Source organism: Mesoplodon bidens, assembly GCF_964165515.1.
Source record: "Mesoplodon bidens genome assembly, chromosome: 11".
Classification (NCBI taxonomy): Eukaryota; Metazoa; Chordata; class Mammalia; order Artiodactyla; family Ziphiidae; genus Mesoplodon; species Mesoplodon bidens.
Window position 1 is genome coordinate 99,556,006 of NC_138167.1, and position 18,736 is coordinate 99,574,741.

Consider the following 18,736-nt stretch of genomic DNA (forward strand, 5'->3'; position numbering starts at 1 on the left):
GGAGAGAGAAAAAAGAGATCTAGAGGGTCTTGCATTGGCTCTGTTCGGAACTGGCACGGGTCATTTCTGCTCATGACTCACTGTCCAGAATTTGTCACATTGTCCTACCCATCCACAGAAGAACCAGGTAGTGCAGTTCTACCTTGTGCCTGGAATGAGAGAGAACCAGAACATCTGGCAAACAGCACGAATGAGTACCCAAACTGGCCTTCTTTCTGTCCCGTGAACGCACAAGTTCATTCCAGCCTCTGAGTTTTCCATTTGCTGTTCTGTCTGCATAAAAGTCTTCCCCTCCGACCTGCATATGGCTCACTTCCTCACTTTATTCAGGTACTTCTGCTTTAATGTCACCTCCTTAGAGATAACCTTTCTTGACCTTTCAATCTAAAATAATACCGTATTCCTTCCCCATGACCTCCCTTGTTCTCTATCTGCCTACCTTGTTAAGCTCTTTTTGAAGCACATATCTGATGTTATTAGTATGTGTGTTTATTTTTTGTATTGACTGCTTTCCCCACAAGAATGTAAACTCCATGAGGACTTTGACTTTTTCACTTCCATATTTCCAGCATGTGGGATAGTACCTGGCCAAGTAGGCACTCGGTGAATAAATGAATGAGTGAATGAATGAATAGGAATGAACCAATGGAAAGACTGACTAAGGCTCCCTTCTCCTAAGCGGTGATCACATAGATCCAACCAACATTTGCCACAGTGACTCCATTTTTGTTTGTTTCCAGCACTACCTAAGCTCCCATGAACCCAGTTTTTTCTTAAAATACTAAATCACTGCAGAGTCCTACCAGCCTGGAAGCCATTCTCTTTCCTTCAGGTGACTTAGCATGTCCCTGTTCTAAACAATCATTTGTTCATTTTAAAGAGTAGCTCTCAGTAGGAAATTTCATTCCCAAGTCTGTGCCGAAAGCCTCCCTGTAGCCTTATGTAGACATGCTGTATTATGGTTGAATCGCATTTATGCTTAGGTTAACAACATGGTAAATATGCATAGTTCTTGCAGTCTCTGTCATTTACACCAACTCCTTTGGATTTTTGTATTGATATTTAGCCCCAAGTAAAATCACCAATCACCAATGCCAGATCTTATTATGAATAAGATCTGGGTGAAAACCTCCCTGATTATAGCAACCAAGGTTCTTGTGCCCAGATTAAACACACCTAGTTAGTAATTGGCTGTGCTTCTTGAACTACTCAGGGAGGTTTCCATTATCTGTCCCCCACTATAGGGAAATCCTTTCTGCGGCCACAGAAATGTCCATTTTCTTTAAAAAAGGGACCCCATGGTATATTTAGCCTTAATACATATTTCTAAAGTACATTTGTGCAAAACTTCCTGGGCTTCACTTGTGTTTCTGTCACAATTTACACATCATTTTGTACTTAATAAACTCCCATACTGGTCTCTTCTAATTTGTACTGTATGTCTTAAAATTTACATTAACTCGCAATATAATTAGTCTTAATAATTAGTTAGGGTTTCGTATACAATCCCCCAGATGGTAATGCCTACAAGATCATTATCAAATGATACCTTGGGCATAACTTGATAAGGAAGTTATCTAATGTGCTCTTTGAGAAGACTTTGTTGGTTATTTAGGGGGAAAAAGTCCATTTATATATTTCTCTTATTTGCAATATTTTACTCTAACCCTTTTGAGAAGTGAAAAAGGAGATCTCTTATATATGTATTAGAAGAAACGAAATTAACTATATAGTGAAGACAAAATTGGGACAGTTTGAAGATCGTATTTCTGTTCTAAACTTTGAGGCACAGTGTAGTAGAAAGAACATAGTATTTGAAGTCAAGCAGACCAGTATTGCATCTTGGCTCTATCAGTTACTATTTGTGTAACTTTGGACAAGTTGCTAAATACCTCTTCTACCTCAATGTCCTCATCTATGAAGTAGTAATAACACAACCTACCTCATGTAACTGTGGTGAAGATCAGTAAAGACATCTGATGAGAAGTGCCTCGCAAATGCCTGCCACATTATTAAGTAGGAACTTAATAAATATTAGCTTTATTTCTTCCTTTGGTTGCCATAAACTTTTAAAAAATATTTATTTATTTGGCTGCACTGGGTCTTAGTTACGGCACACAGGATCTTCGTTGACACGTGCAGGATCTTTAGTTGTGGTATGCAAGATCTTTTAATTGCAGCATGCGGAAATCTTTTATTTGCGGCATGCAGCCTCTTAGTTGCAACAGGTGGGATCTAGTTCCCTGACCAGGGATCGAACCCAGGCCCCCTGCATTGGGAGCGTGGAGCCTTAACCACTGGACTACCAGGGACGTCCCACCCATAAATTTTAAACTTTTCCCTCCTTCCTCCAGTTCTTCAGTTATACTTGATAACCTGTTCCCTACATGGAAAAACAGCAGAAACCTTTGGGACTCATGCCAGCATGGACCACAGATATCACAGATATAGTAGAAATTCATTGTGGCAGATTGTATTTTCTCCCATATTTCCCTTGTCATATTCTCTGAGTATGACCTTCCTCTGATGGAATGGTAGAATCTAAGTCTCCTCTCCTTAAACCTGGATGAGGCCTTGTGACTGCCCTGCCCAGAAGACTATAATGAGTGACACTGTGTATGACCTCTTAGATTATAAAAGGCAACCTCCTGGTTCTCTTGAAACTCTTGCTCTTAGAACCCAACCACCAGTGCTGTAAGGAAGCTCAAGCAGCCTGAGAAGAGCCAAGGCCCTAATCCACAGCTTTGGTGAAGTTTCCAGCCAATAACCAAGCATCAACTTTCGTCATTTGAGTGAGCCTTTTTTTAAAAAAAATATTTATTTATTTATATATTTTGGCTGCTCTGGGTCTTAGTTGCAGCACATGGGATCTTCGTTGCAGCATGCAGGATCTTTAGTTGTGACATGCGGACTTCTTAGTTGTGGTATGCAAACTCTTAGTTGTGGCATGCAGACTCTTAGTTGTGGCATGCATGCAGAATCTAGTTCCCTGCAGGGATCAAACCCAGGCCCCCTGCATTGGGAGCACGGAGTCTTAACCACTGGACCACCAGGGAAGTCCCCTGCGCTAGCCTTTGAAGTGGATCCTTCAATACCCAGGGTTTGTTTACAGGTTTTCTTCATGTGAATCGTGCCTATTGCCAGCTGAATTAGATAACATACCATAGAAAGAAAACTTTCCTGTTATATTTTAAGAATTTGATCTTAACTTACGAGTAAGTATATTATCAACTGGAAAGCACTGATAGAGCTACACGTGTTGTCAACACTTTGACATTCTTCTGAATTGGTTTGGTAAATAGCTACTGTCTTCAGCCTCCCAAGTCCACTACCCTCTCCCCCGCATCCCATCCTACCACCCTGGTCTCCTAATCCCTATCCTAGGCGCCCTTGGATTCAGGTTGATATCTGGTTCAGCAGGGGAGTTTGGTGGGATCTTGCCCCAGTTCTATGGTGTCCACTTTAATTGGTGAAGTATTAACCATGCCACAGAGGTTGAAGTACTTTGAATATCACTCCTTAATGCAATAATATATATTAATGTGATCACACCATACATACTATTTATTGGAGTATAGTTGATTTACAGTGTTATGTTAATTTCTGCTGTACAGCCAAGTGATTCAGTTACACATATATATACATTCTCTTTTTATATTCTTTTCCGTTATGGTTTATCACAGGATATTGAATATAGCTCCCTGTGCTGTACAGTACGACCTTGTTGTTTATCCATTCTATATATAATAGTCTGCTAACCCCGAACTCCCACTGTGTCCCTCCCCCACCTGCCTCCCCCTTGGCAACCACGGGTCTGGTCTTTATGTCTGTGAGTCTGTTTCTATTTCATAGATAGGTTCATTTGTGTCATATTTTAGATTCCATATATAAGTGATACCATGTGGTGTTTGTCTTTCTCTTTCTGACTGACTTCACTCAGTATGATAATCTCTAGTTGCATTCCATGTTTCTGCAAGTAGAATGATTTCATTCTTTTTTATGGCCGAGTAGTATTCCATTGTATATATGTACCACATCTTCTTTATCCATTCATCTGTCGATGGACATTTGGGTTGTTTCCATGTCTTGGCTACTGTGAATTGTGCTGCTATGAACACAGGGGTGTATACCTTTTTGAATTATAGTTTTGTCCAGATATATGCTGAGGTGTGGGATAGCTGGATCCTATGGCAGCTCTCTTTTTAGTTTTCTGAGGACCCTCCATACTGTCCTCCATAGTGGCTGTACCAACTTACATTCCCACCAGCAGTGTAGGAGGGTTCCCTGTTCTCCACACGCTCTCCAGCATTTCTTATTTGTAGACTTTTTAATGAGGGCCGTTCTGACCGGTGTGAGGTGGTAGTTTTGATTTTCATTTCTCTAATAATTAGCCATGTTGAGCGTCTTGTCCTGTGCTTGTCGACCATCTGCATACATACTATATTTAGTGGTTAGTTTTCTTCTCCTGTCTTACTTATCTCCCTACTCTCTTCCCCACTTCTTTCACATTGTCCCCCAGATGCTTCCCCCCACACCAGGTAATCCTATGAATCACCTACCAGGTATCCTTCCATACTTTTCATTATGCTGCTTATAAAATCAAATAAAAATATATTCCTATTCATATCTGTACATTTGGATTGTTTTTTAGCTTGGTTGAGATTTCTCTTGGCTTCTTGTCTCACTCACTACCCCTCCAGGGAGGCAAAGGGACTTACCTGATTGGTGAGTTTGGGTGGAGGAACTGCGTGTGCCTGGCTCAGCACTCCCTGTCTTTCTCTTGGTTAAGAGAAAGGAAGCAGGGTCAGCATCTCCCCACAGGCCCGGAACAGGAATCAGCACTGTTAGGAACCATGCCTGGGTCCATCTGTCTGATTCAAAGGTGGAGCATTCACCTGCCTGTTCCATTTAGCACTGTAGGCCCTAGGGTCAAGTATAGGCATCATAGGGAGTTACTGTGGTGTTTCTGCCTCCTTCAGCCTGACTCCTATGTATGCCTCCCAATGGTAAGGGAGTTATTTATTGGGTCTCCTAAAACTTGTTCCCTACCACAGACATTGCCAGGTTTTATTGCCAGTGTCAGGTAAAGTAGCAACAAAGACCAATTGAAACTGCCTGGTATCCTTATCATTACCACCAGTGTGCCAGCGCTTGCATGCTCACATGGCTGAACTCTCTCCCCAGGATCCACTTATCCCATGAACAAAGAAGCAGGCCCACAAAGAGAAATGGAAAGGCCAGTGGCTCCACATCACAAACAGCTAAACTGTCCTTGGAAAGAAGGTATGTGAACTGGACAGGAGACTGAGATTTTAGTAATCAGCTCTAAAAGCAGTCACTGGAATGGGTTAATTTATCCAGAGAGACCCAAGTGCTGTTACTTGACATTATTAGATTTTTTCTACTTCCGGGGTAAACTGAGACTCTAAAAAAGCAAAGTTATTTGGAGAACCAAAGTGTTCCATGTTCTTTGCCACTGAATAGAGATTCTTCCATTAAACCTACTCCACAGACATGAAGTTGGAATCATAGACGAGAGATGGCGAGAGAGTTCTCCAGTTAGAGTTTGCCAAGGCCCAGCAATATTCCTGCTTTGGGGTGCCAGGAGACTCCCCTACTTAAATTAGCTCAAGGAGTCTAATATTCCTGAGGAGGGAACTAATGATACTGCTTAGTGGAGTGACTAGATGAAAGGACTGTTTTATTAATTTGATTAGGACAATGGAAGGAACAGAAGGAGAAGGGAATTGAGTCGTTCCAGGGTGAGGGGATGGAGATATTAGGTCTCATCAGCAGAGACTGGAAGGCTTCTGGGCTCCAGGCATGTAATAGCTTACGATAGCTAATTAAGGTTGTGTTTTTAAGATTGGTGCATTTTGTGTCCTGTTGAAGAAATCTGTGCCTACTCCAAGATTTTGGCCTTTGGAATAGTAACTAAGAAATCTCAGAGAAATAATGCGTTTCAGTAATTCCTTCATAAATATTAAATATAAATATTTGAATATATACATATATTAAAGTTGTATAATACATAATATTGAACACAAAAATATACTGAATATATTTTAAATTGAGCACTCTATATAATCCATTCACACTCTGAAAACTCTTTTATAATACTATAATAATGAGCTAAAGAAAAATGTTTTTTATCTCTAAAAAGTTACTTTATAACAAACTTGCTTCAATCTACTCTTCCAACAAAATGTCTTCACAGAAATTCTTTAAATAGTACAGTACACTTCTTCATTAGAATTGCCTTTTTACCCAGCATTCTCTCAGAAATTCTTCCAGTCAGCAGCTTCTTTGGAAATCCAGAAAGCAACCTCCTGAAACTGTAACATGAACCAGTCTGCAAAGATTTTATAATAGCACAGTCAAATGATTTTGCATTTGCCACGCTAAGCATCTTTAGGAGGCAGCATGGTGTGGTACAGAGATCAGGGGCTTTAGAGCCCCACCACCTGTGTTTGGCTCCTGCATCTGCCACTTACTAGTTACATCACCTTGAACAAATTACTTAAACTTGCTGTACTTTACTTCCCTCTTTGGTTCTTTCAGTTATCTACTGTTGTGTGACAACAATATTATCCTCAAACTTAGTAACTTGAAACGAGCAAACATTTATTCTCTCATATAGTTTCTGTGGGTCAGGAATCTGGGAGTGGGTTAGCTGGGTGGCTGTGGCTCAGGGTCTTTCATAAGGTTGTAGTGAAGATGTTGGCCGGGGCTGCAGTCACCTGAAGACTCACTGACTGGGGCTGAAGGGTCCACTTCACTCACTGATGTGGCTGTTGGCAGGAGGCCTCAGTTCCTCACTGTGTGGGCCTCTCCGTAGGGCTGCTGATGTGTCTGAATGACATGGCAGCTGGCTTCCCGCAGAGGGAGTGACACCAGAGGGAGCATGGAGAAAGGGCAATGCTGTATTCCATTCCTTAGAAGTGAGTCACGGAGTCAGCTTATGTTTAGTGGGAGGGGAATTAGGCTCCACCCTTTGGAGGGAGGAAAGTCAAAGGAGTTTTGAGTTAAGGTCCTCACATCAGTCAAACAGATAATACTATTGATCGTATTGTGCCTTTGAAAGAGTCAACAGTGAACATCTAGAACCGTGCTGGCTTCACGGTGTGCACTCAGTTACTTGGTCTTTCTTGAGTACTTACTAATGTGCTGTATGCTCAGCACACGGTCATGAGCAAAACCCAGTCCCTGCCCTCATGGACTCACAGTTTAATGGGAAGGTGGACAGTAATCAAATAGTACGTAAACAAATGTAAGGTCACTGCTTCGCATGTGCACAGTGCAACGCAGAGGATTGAAACTAGATAGGAAAGCCTTCTCTGAAGAAATGATGTTGAAGCTGAGATCTCAGGGATGAGTAGGAGTTGACTAGGTGCAGAAGAAAGAGAAGAGGGTTCTAGATAAAAGGAGCGATGGGGTAAGATTAGTGGGTGGGAGCATGGAGAGGACAAGGCACTGGATAAGGCGGTGTGGCTGGGGCAGGGGAAGGGCTGTATGCCAAGACGGGGGAGGTGACAGGGAGCCAGCCCCTACCCTGCTCATCTGTGTCTGACAAAAGAGGGGAAAATCAGCGTTTTATATATTTTTATGAGATCAGTGAGTGCTAGAGATTATGAGAGCTAGGTGTAGGAGTTGAGTACAGAGGGGCATGAAGGGACTTTGGGGGATGATGGGCTGCTCTGTATCTTGATTGTGGTGCTGGTTAGAACTTATACAGCCGTAGACTAAAGACGGTAAATTTTACTATATGTAAGTTATACCTCAGTATCCCTGAGTTTTTAAAAATGTACTTTTTATGCAAGCACTGTTATGAAGGGGTACCATAACATCGTGAATTCTCCTATAATATGGGTTTTGGATTTCTTCCAAACAGTATTAATTCCTGCAGTATCAACAGAAGACTGCCACAGTGAAGCTTAACCTACCTAGTGGTGCTGTAGCTAAAACCCCGCAGTCAGTGAGAGTGAGGGGTGTGTGTGTTCTGGTGGAGGGGGACTGAACACATATCAAAGTAAACTAAATGTAGTACACTTTTTGGCATTAAAAGTAACATGTTTTCACAGCTGTGTAAAGCATGAAGAGAAGAAAAATTTCAGAGGTAATAAATCAAGTCACTTTAATGTAAATGCTGACGTTTTTGTTTGCTCTGTTTTTATTTTGAAAAAATGTTGCCATGTGAATACAGTTCTAAGATCAGCAATGATGTTTAACAATGGAATTTAAGAGACTGTTATTTTGTCACAAAGCTAATAACAGATATGAAGCAAAGCAAGTTTTCCTGGCTCAGAAGCTGATCTAGTGCCTATAATATTATCCTTATGCAAGACACTGAGGCCATTAAGCTTTTGTGAATTTTAAGATTCAAGAGTCTTGACACACACAATAATACTGTGTTCAGTGCAGTACTGGACTTCACTTTCAACAGCTGAGCTCTTGAGATTTCCAGTGTAAAATATTGTTAATGAAAACGAAATGGGTAGAATTCCATTGTATAAATATACTTCAATTGATTTATTCATTGCAAAGCAATGGGAAGAAACAGCCTACCACATGCACACAACACTGTGGATGAATCACAGACAAAAGAAGCCAGCTACTTCTGTCTTCTTTTTTTGAAGTATAGTTGATTACAATGTTGTGTTCATTTCTGCTATACAGAAAAGTGATTCAGTTATACATATATATATATATATATATATATACACACACACACATTCTTTTTTTAATATTCTTTTCCATTATGGTTTATCATAGGATACTGAATATAGTTCTCTGTGCTCTGCAGTGTAACCTTGTTTATCCATTCCATATATAACAGCTCACATCTGCTGACCCCATCCCTCCCCTAACCTCCCCACCCTTGGCAACCACCAGTCTGTTCTCTGTGTCTGTGAGTCTGTTTCTATTTCATAGATAGGTTCATTTGTGTCATATTTTAGATTCCACATATAAGTGATATCGTATGGCATTTGTCTTTCTCTTTCTGTCTGACTTCACTCAGTATGATAATCTATAGTTGCATCCATGTTTCTGCAAGTAGAATGATTTCATTCTTTTTTATGGCTGAGTAGTATTCTGTTGTATATATGTACCACATCTTTTGTAACCATTCATCTCTTGGACATTTAGGTTGTTTCCATGTTTTGGCTATTGTAAATAGTGCTGCTATGAACATAGCGGTGCATGTATCTTTCTGAATTATAGTTTTGTCCAGATATATGCTGAGGTGTGGGATTGCTGGATCATATGGCAACTCTATTTTTAATTTTCTGAGGACCCTCCATACTGTTTTCCATCATGGCTGCACCAACTTACATTCCCACCAACAGTGTAGGAGGGTTCACTTTTCTCCACACCCTCTCCAGCATTTATTTGTAGACTTTTAAATGATAGCCATTCTGACTGGTGTGAAGTGGTACCTCATTGTAGTTTTCATTTGCATTTCTCTAATAATCAGTGATGTTGAGCATCTTTTCATGTGCCTGTTGGCCATCTGTCTGCCTTCTTTGGAGAAATGTCTGTTTTAGGTCTTCTGCCCTTTTCTTGATTGGGTTGTTTATTTTTTTGTTGTTGAGTTGTATGAGCTGTTTGTATATTTTGGAAATTAAGCCCTTGTCAGTCGCATTGTTTGCAAATATTTTCTCCCATTCTGTAGGTTGTCTTTTTGTTTTGTTTATGATTTCCTTTGCTGTGCAAAACTTGTAAGTTTGATTAGGTCCCATCTGTTTATTTTCATTTTTATTTCTATTGCCTTGGGAGACTGACCTAAGAAAACTTTGGTACAGTTTATATCAGAGAATGTTTTGCCTCTTCTCTTCTAGGAGATTTATGGTGTCCTGCCTTATGTTTAAGTCTTTAAGCCATTTTGAGTTTATTTTTGTGTATGCTGAGAGGGTATGTTCTAACTTCGTTGATTCACATGCAGCTGTCCAACTTTCCCAGCACCACTTGCTGAAGAGACTGTCTTTTGGGGATGGATAATGTTCTATTTCTTGATCTGGGAGCTGGTTACACAGGATGTTCAGTGTGATAGTCACTGAGCTGTACATTTATGATATGTGCATTTTTATACATTATGTTTTACTTCAATAAGAAAGGTTTTTTGTTTGTTTGTTTGTTTGTTTGTTTTGTGGTATGCGGGCCTCTCACTGTTGTGGCCTCTCCCATTGCAGAGCACAGGCTCTGGACACGCAGGCTCAGCAGCCATGGCTCACAGGCCTAGCCACTCTACGGCATGTGGGATCTTCCCAGACCGGGGCCCGAACCCGTGTCCCCTGCATCAGCAGGCGGACTCTCAACCACTGCGCCACCAGGGAAACCCAATAAGAAAGGTTTTTAAATAAAAAAAATATATGGAACAACTATAGGAGATGTGTGCCCTAACACAGAAAATTAGAACATTAGACCACACTCACCATGGTCATAGATTGTTGTGATAGAAGGCTGCTACACATGTGACCATGGAACCGTCCTCCTGTCTGAGAAAAGCCCCCTCGTTGAGCAGGTGGCTTCAGGAGGCGATGCTTAGGTAGGGGTTAAGAAGCAAAGGAACACCAGATCAAGCCTAGGAATAAGTGAGGTGACGCTCATAGCCCAGTCACCCTCACGTTCTCATTACAAGGTCTAGGATTTTACATAATAAATCCAGTTAAAACTTTTTAAATGACCCAGACATTAATGTGTGAAAATATTTGAGCACAGCATTTCTGTAGGACTTGGAAGTTGGAAAATCTGTTTTCTGGTGTTTCTCATGATTTCACTATTTTTTTTTTTTTTTTTTTTTTTTTCTCTTTTTGCGGTATGCGGGCCTCTCACTGCTGTGGCCTCTCCCGTTGCGGAGCACAGGCTCCGGACGCGCAGGCCCAGCGGCCATGGCTCACGGGCCCAGCCGCTCCGCGGCATGTGGGATCCTCCCAGACCGGGGCACGAACCCGTATCCCCTGCATCGGCAGGCGGACTCTCAACCACTGCGCCACCAGGGAGGCCCCCTATGATTTCACTATTTATAAGCAAATTTATCAAACAACTTTATTCAAGTCCCTTTTCCGGAAGTTGTGAGTGATAGAATGATATATGAGACACAGTCCTTGACTTCAATAAGTTATTGATTTAACATGGAGATAGCCCAACCATGAAAAGATTAACCAAAAATACACAGGTGTATACTGTAAGGATTGAATTGGGGGGAGCATTAATCAAAGGCAGCTACTGGCATGTGAGGTAAATTTACTGAGTTCCATGAAGGACAGAGAAAGCTTATCAAAGGAGACAGAACTTGAGTTGGAATTTGAAGGAAGGAATTTAAAGGAATAAAGTAGACCTGGAAATGTGGGGAGAAATTTCAGGAGCGAGATTAACAGTGTAAACAAAGATTCCAAGGAATCAGTACACAAAGGGGATCTAATTGGGATTGTCTTGTGGCTCAGTCTCTGAGAAGACATTGAAAGAAAAAATCCAGTGTTAAAAGTCATGCAAATTTTTACTGGAATCTTTGAAAGACTGTCCACAGAGATTCATCCAATTGGTAATCCTTAGCATTACTTCTTAAAATATCCCTTTCTACATTCCTTGAGGTCTAAAACCCCTCACATATTGCAGCTGTAACTAGACTAGGGGTTGGCAAACTTTTTCTATAGAAGGCCAGATAGTCTTTGTCACAACTACTCAACTCTGCAGTTGTTGCACAAAAGCAGCCATAGACAATGTGTAAATGATGGATGTGGCTGTGTTCTAATAAACTTTTATTATAATAACAGGTGGCAGGCTGGATTTGGCCCACAGGTCATACCTTGCTTACCCCTGAACAAGACATCCAATACCCCACAAAGATGATCCCTGCTCACCTGTGTCCTTTTCATTTTTCTTGCTCCCTCTATCGTTTTGCTTCTTCTCTCTACAATTAAATTTTATTCCTTCTGACACCAATTCCTGTTCCTGTGATGAGAATCCCAGAACAATGGGTAGAGAAAACAGGAATCTCAGACATCCTGGGGAACTATGGACGGTTTCTAACCAGTGAGAGGGAGTCAATCCAAGTGATATTTTTAGAAAATTAATCTAGCAGCACTGTATAGGATGGATTGTCGTGGGTATAACAGAAAGCAGAGACCAATTAGGAGGTTATTGCAAAGAATGTGTGCAGTAGATGTGGAGTCTAAACTAGAACGTCAGCTAGGAATGGGAAAAAAATGGATGGGTGTGGGACAAAGTGCGATTCAAAGATTAACTGGAATTGGGACTTCCCTGGCTGTCCAGTGGTTAAGACTCTGTGCTTCCACTGCAGGGGGCATGGGTTTGATCCCTGGTTGGGGAACTAAGATCCCACATGCCACACAGCACGGCCAAAAAAAAATACTAACTGAAATTGACAATGGAGTGGATGCAGAAGAATGCAGAGGAAGGAGTCAAAGATGAGTAAACAGTTACTAAGATCCAGAGGCTGAGTGAGCAGGAAGACACTTGCATCATTTCCGTCTACGTTTCGAATGTCCTCCTCCTTGTCCCGTAAGTGTCGGTGTCCTTCAGGTTTCCTTCCTTTCCTGCTGTTCTCATCCCTTCACCTCCCACCTCATACAGTTTTCCTGGGTGGCATGATTCCGATTTATAGCTTTGACCAAGGCCTCTCAGCTAATGATTTCCAAATCTGTTATTTGTAGCGCAAGTGTCTTTGGTGAGATGCAGACCCCCACTTGATATTTCCAGGAAGACTCACAGACCCTTAACTTGGGCTCCAGTTGAGGTTGGTTTTACCCTACTTTCAAGCCAGTAAATTAGCCTATTACTGTTTCATGGATGCAGGCAAAAGAAGTAAGACTCTTGGTTCAGCGACAGAAGTTCTTATTCCTCATAGCAGAGCAAGCAGCATAAGCATCAGCATGTTGACGTCAGTTGCCCTTGGCACCCCAAGTCCCACAGGGTGAAACAGAGGGCCAGATGGAGGCTTGCACACACAGTGGATTGCGCTACAGGAAGGGGACACTGAGCTTGAGGAACCTGCTGTTTTATTGCAAGCGGTGAGCAAGCCTGCTCCTTGTCCTGGAAAGACTCCCTCAAGGTTACTCAGGGCAAAAACAAGCCTGAAAAATGACTCAGGTAAAGAGCAGTCAGGGCCTTGCATTCTTAGCATACTCTGCAAAACGTGTAGGAGTGGAAGAGACCCCATTGAAGATTGTTCTAGCAGTCTGAATGTCCAAAACTGAATTCACCAACTTCCTTAAGACCTGCTTTTCTGTTTCCAGTCTAGGTGAAGGATACCATCTTCTACCACAGTCACCCAGAGCAAAACCTGACAGCTATCTCAGGCTTTACCCTCTTACTTGCTCCCCTCATCCCAATTAACCACTGAATTAGTTTCCTGTAGCTGCTGTAACAAATTACCATAAACTGGGTGGCTTAGAACAACAGAAATGTGTCCTCTCACAGCTTTGGAGATCAGAAAGAAGTCTGAAATCCAGGTATTGGCAGGGCTGTGCTCTCTCTGAAAACTCTAGGGGAGAATCTGTCCTTTGCTTCTTCCAGCTGCTGGTGGCTCCAGGAGTTCCCTGGTTTGTGCCCATATTACTCCAGTCTCTGCCTCCAGGCTCACATTGCCGCCACCTCCTCTTCTATCTGCCAGATATCCGTCTGCCTCACTCAGCGAGGGCACTTGTCAATGGATGTGGAACCCACCTGGATAACCCAGGATAAATGCCTCCTTGCAAAATCCTTAACTTAATTACGGTGTTTGCCATGATAAGATAATACTCACAGGTTCCGGCGATTAGAATGTGGACATATCTTTCCGGCTCAGTCCCTACAGTTACCATGTTCTCTAAAGGTTCTAGCTTAGTCATTTTTACATAATAATACAAGTTGGATTTAGGAGTTATTTGCATAGAAGTAATGGCTAAGCCATGAACATGCAGCTAGTGAATAGTTATTCCAGGTTCAAAGCCAGGCTGTACGACTCCGAAGTTCATGCTTTTAATCAGTAACAGGCGCTGTCACCTTCTTGCCCTTTTTAAGTGTTAATTTTGTCAAGTTGCAGAAGTCAACAGCTACGAAAGGAAGCATGGGCTCAAGTCGTACCAATATTCCCCCGTCCTTGGGTTGGCAGGTGTTCTATGGACATTAGAAGCCTTTTGCACCACCACTGGCCCCCAAAGATTCCCCTACTGAAAAATCAATGTGGCGCATGGATGCCCTGCAACTGAGTAACCAAGAATCGAGTTCCCTTTCTTGCCTTTGATTTGCATTTCAGTGCTCAGAGTTTCGGTCTGCGAAGTAAAAATGACCCTGATAGTCATCTGCCTACCTGATGAGTTCTCTGCTGGGGGTTGGTGCAATTTAGTGAGAATCAGCCCTGATGAGGGGCATTCATAATCAGCTTCTCATTTTGCAGAGACATTCTGCCCTAGAGGCCTAATGAGAACACGGGAGCATAAATCCTTAAGACTTTGAAGCACTTTATAGTTCATAAGCACTTCGCTAAAATTAATTATCCAGTTAATCTCCAAGGATGATAACCAAATGATTTCTTTTAAAAATTATGATTACTTATTAACAGATTAGAAAGCTGGAATCTGATGGAGATATTTTGCATAAGTTTCCACGGGGGAAATTGGAGTCACTGAGGGACCAAATTCCAGTCCCTTCAAGGTCTTTCAATAAAGCAACAGAATCCAAAGGTACAGAGGTGGGACACTGGAATCCGCCCCGTCCCACTATATGGAAATCATGAAGTCACTAAATCCCTGGAGGCTTCTATTTCTCTGTCAACCACAACACTAGAATTCTGCCCTTGCTTCTCTTGCTGAACTGAGAAAATGTTGAAGTCTTCATGGAAATTAAAACATTTTATTCTGGGCATGTTGATTGACTTTCATATTAAGCAAATTTAAAATAAATTTTAATTAAACAAGAATGCTTTTAAGTCAGGGATCCCTTAACTATGATTTATTATGTAACTGGCTTTGCTGGTGTTATGTTGTGGTTGAGAACAAAGGATCTGGAACCAGATGGCAGGATTTGAGTCTCACTCACTACCTGGGTGACTCTGGGCAAGTTACATGCCTCAGCTTCCTTTTCCATAATATGGCATCACGATGGTGTCATTTTGAGGACTGAATGTGTCAATACAGGTAGAAGCTCTTAGCCAGGTTCCAGTTACATGGTAGATGCCCAGTTAATGATTATATCTGCAGAGCTCATTAAGGACTTGAGAATTTTATCACAACAAAAAGAGGACATGAGTGTGTCCCCTGTGTCTCTCTGTCTCCACAGCCTTTGACCGGATGGGTACTGACCCACTGTCCGACAGACATACAACTCCTCACATCCCTTTTCCCCTTCTCCCACTCCTCTATGTCTGTCTTTCCCCATCTCTCTGTTGCTGTATCTCCCTCTCTTCTCTCTGCCTCCCCTTTTCTTTTCATCCCCCTTTTCCTGCATCTTCACCATCCAGGGCAATGAAAGGTCCCACAATTGGCTGGGTCTGCTTGTGGGAACTATGTTTTTCTCATGAAGTATCAGAGAAAAACAGCCTGTCCTGTGAAGGTCTCTGAATCCACTCTCCTCACCGAACAGACTGTGTTTGTACCTCTGCCCCACTGTTTATATCCGCCTCCCTCTGACTCTCTTCTTGTCTTGGTCTGCGTGTCTTTGTTTCTCTCTGTATCTGTCGTCTCTTGCCGTGTGTGTGCGTTTCCGTCACTTGTGTGGGTCCCCTCAGCTGTGAGAGGTGAGCTCCCTGGGCCCTCTGAAGACCTGCTGGTGGGGAAGAAGAGGGGAAAAGATCTCGTGCCTCCTCCTGCACTGGGATCTGATGGAGAGAACTGTTTTCTCCAATGAGAGTAACTATCAGTAGGACCTGGCAGGCGGTTCTGGAGCTCCAGGGAGTCGGGTCGCTCTGGATACCCCTGAAGTAGCAGGACTTTAAACAGTGTATCTCCGAACAGATGTCTAAGTAGAGCAGAGATGATGATTCTAATCAAGACAACTTACATGAAAGTTAACTGGGCACATATTTAATGATGCACATAATTATGATTGTGTTGCACGATAATTCGCATAAATGGTAAGGGGCTCATGTAAATGACTGTAATTAGCATTACTTTTTCCCAGCTAAGCTAAATTTTATTTCCCCTTTCTACATTGCTAATTCGCCAGCATCTGTAATCAGTGTCAATGTTGATAATTTCTTGATGTCACATACTGTTTACTCATCACATCCCATGAACATACTTAGATCCAGACACACAGATGCACATGGAAACACACACACACACGCACACGCAGAGACAAAGAGCGAGCCTGGACCCAACTCTCTAAAACGAGGATTCCCTTATCCCTAGTTCACTTACCCTCCTCTGCAGGGCAGAGGTTCGTTCTGTTCTACCCATGAATCTCCACCCCACTCCCCTCCTTCTGGGATCCTTGCAATCTCTTTGGAGAGGCTTGACCATTGGCTGAGGTGACCTGTGAGTTCCCTTCTAATCCTAAAATTCTATTTTTTTTTTTTTTTTTTTTTTTTTCGGTATGCGGGCCTCTCACTGTTGTGGCCTCTCCCGTTGCGGAGCACAGGCTCCGGACACGCAGGCTCAGCGGCCATGGCTCATGGGCCCAGCCATGCCGCGGCATGTGGGATCCTCCCGGACCGGGGCACGAACCCGTGTCCCCTGCATCGGCAGGCGGACTCTCAACCACTGCGCCACCAGGGAAGCCCCTAAAATTCTATTTTAAAAATAGTAATGGGGGGGCGTTTAAAACATATGAGTAAGTTTTGGTACCTTCATAATATCACCCTCATCTCCATCACAAAAAATTATAATTATTGAACATATTCCAGACACAATGATGTGCTCTTCATACGCACATTCCGTTTAAATTCTGAAGTAGATGTTCTTCATTTCCTAAATGAGAAAACGGGGGCTTATTGAGGTTAAGTATTTGCCCAAGGTCACGGAGCAAGTCAGTGGGAAGTCAGGGTTCAGATCTGGGGATTTTGACTTTAAAGCTCATGGTGTGTAGCCAACTTGTTCTTCGAGCAAAATATTAATGATAAGGACAGATATTTCCTTCCCCTAAATCTTTATTTTTTTCATCAGTAACTAAGTTCATAGGGCAGATCTGTCTTATTTTTATAGGAAAAAAGGAGCTCTGAAGAACTGAAAAGTTCCCTCCACGGCCCTCAATGTCCTTGTCAACTGTAGCTTGTACCCCTGCTTGCACGTGACCTCAGCCCCTCACTGTTCTCCCACTCCTTTTGGTAAAATCCAAATTGTCCAGACAATGGCTGCTAATTAGTCAGAATAGTTCCTCCCTTTCCTGAGAACCATCTTTGAACAAATATTCTTGAAAATAGCTGAACTTCAGCTGACCCTGCCTGCTGAAGCCCTGTGAAAAATTCCACCCTCCTTCCCAAGTTAGAACGCTCCTTCTCCTGCCGGCAGTTTTGAAAAAAGACTTATGTTAATGGCACTCTTGTTTTTTTCCACAAAGGGTTTGAATAAGGGATGCTAGGTTGCTAGCAGCCTGTCCACAACTTGTGGAGAAGCCAGCCTAAGAGTGAAATTAACATAGGAACCGGTAAAGACATAAGTTCTGGGAGAAGAGAGAAAGAGTGGTGGAGGCAGAGAAAGAGAGATATCCAGTGGTGTTCAGTTTTCCATCCTATTTCTCTGAGGCCAGCACAACATCTGTTAGTACCATTGTTTTTCTTACATAAGTGAATTAAACATGTAGGGTCAAAAAACAAAACCAAAAAAAAAAAAAAGGATAATCACAGCAGTCCTCAAATTTAGCTGTGCAAGCATATGATTTTATAACTATACTGAAATAAACTCAAATCTAGAGCCTCTGTGTCCAGGAATGAGGGTAAACATTATTTTTCCCTTTTTATTAGCTCGTTCACCTAGTCTCTTCTGGGTACATGCTCAGTCAGAAACTCAGGGTTCTCCCCTCACCCCTTGCCAGCCCCACTTTTGGAGATGAACTCAGTTGCTAGAGAATCAGGGTGCCAAAAGATAATTTTCAAAAATTATGACTCTCATACAAATATAAAATATGTGTCAAAGATTTTATTTCACTAATTATTTTAATGAGGAAACCAGTGAGAAGCAAAATCTGGTTCAAAGGAAAATCTAAAGGAAAGGCACGTATATAGGCAATCAGGAACACTGAACTGAATTTGCTGATAGATACAAAACACATCTTCCATAGAGTGGAAATTGATGCACCTTCATTGGATAAAGTTCACTGGTATTTCTAAAAATTGAATTATTTGCATCACCATCAGCCTTTCACAATTTAACTTCATTTTCTACAGACTTGCAAAATAGGGTCAATAAAAGACACAGATCCCTGTAGAATCAGATAATCCTGAAACGGTCCTTTCTCCAGAGATTTTTACCGAGAATTCTGTGTGAATAGAATTCAGACTATTCTGATCTGCCACACAGGATCTAGAGACTGGTTTAAATAGAAGTGAGATTTGAATAACTGAACTTGAGAAACTTCCTGCCAAATATGACCTATAAATTGCAGCCAAACTAAAACTATTCTATTTTCATACAGTCCCCCAACCCAATTCATGGACATTGTGACAACACAATACCCATCTAAGTTTTTAGTTTTTACCATTAATTTTAATTAGGGCAGTTTATCTCACACATTAGGAAACCCTATCACAAGCCTTTGGCATCCCCACCTTGAGATGCATATGCAGATGGAGTGCTATCTC

At 42.0% G+C, this 18,736-nt stretch overlaps 1 protein-coding gene across 2 annotated transcripts in view; it reads left to right on the top strand.

Moving 5' to 3' along the window:
- BBS10 (Bardet-Biedl syndrome 10) overlaps positions 1-18,736 on the top strand; it is a 43,874-nt gene that overhangs the window by 8,584 nt on the left and 16,554 nt on the right. The window contains exons 3-4 of one of the 2 annotated variants that reach the window (XM_081249936.1): positions 5,185-5,283; positions 14,564-14,797. In XM_081249936.1, the coding sequence (XP_081106062.1) occupies positions 5,185-5,283; positions 14,564-14,630 (166 nt within the window). In that variant the 3' untranslated portion in view covers positions 14,631-14,797. Of the gene's footprint in view, positions 1-5,184; positions 5,284-14,563; positions 14,798-18,736 lie in introns of those variants that run through there. The other variant, XM_081249935.1, reaches the window with a different exon arrangement.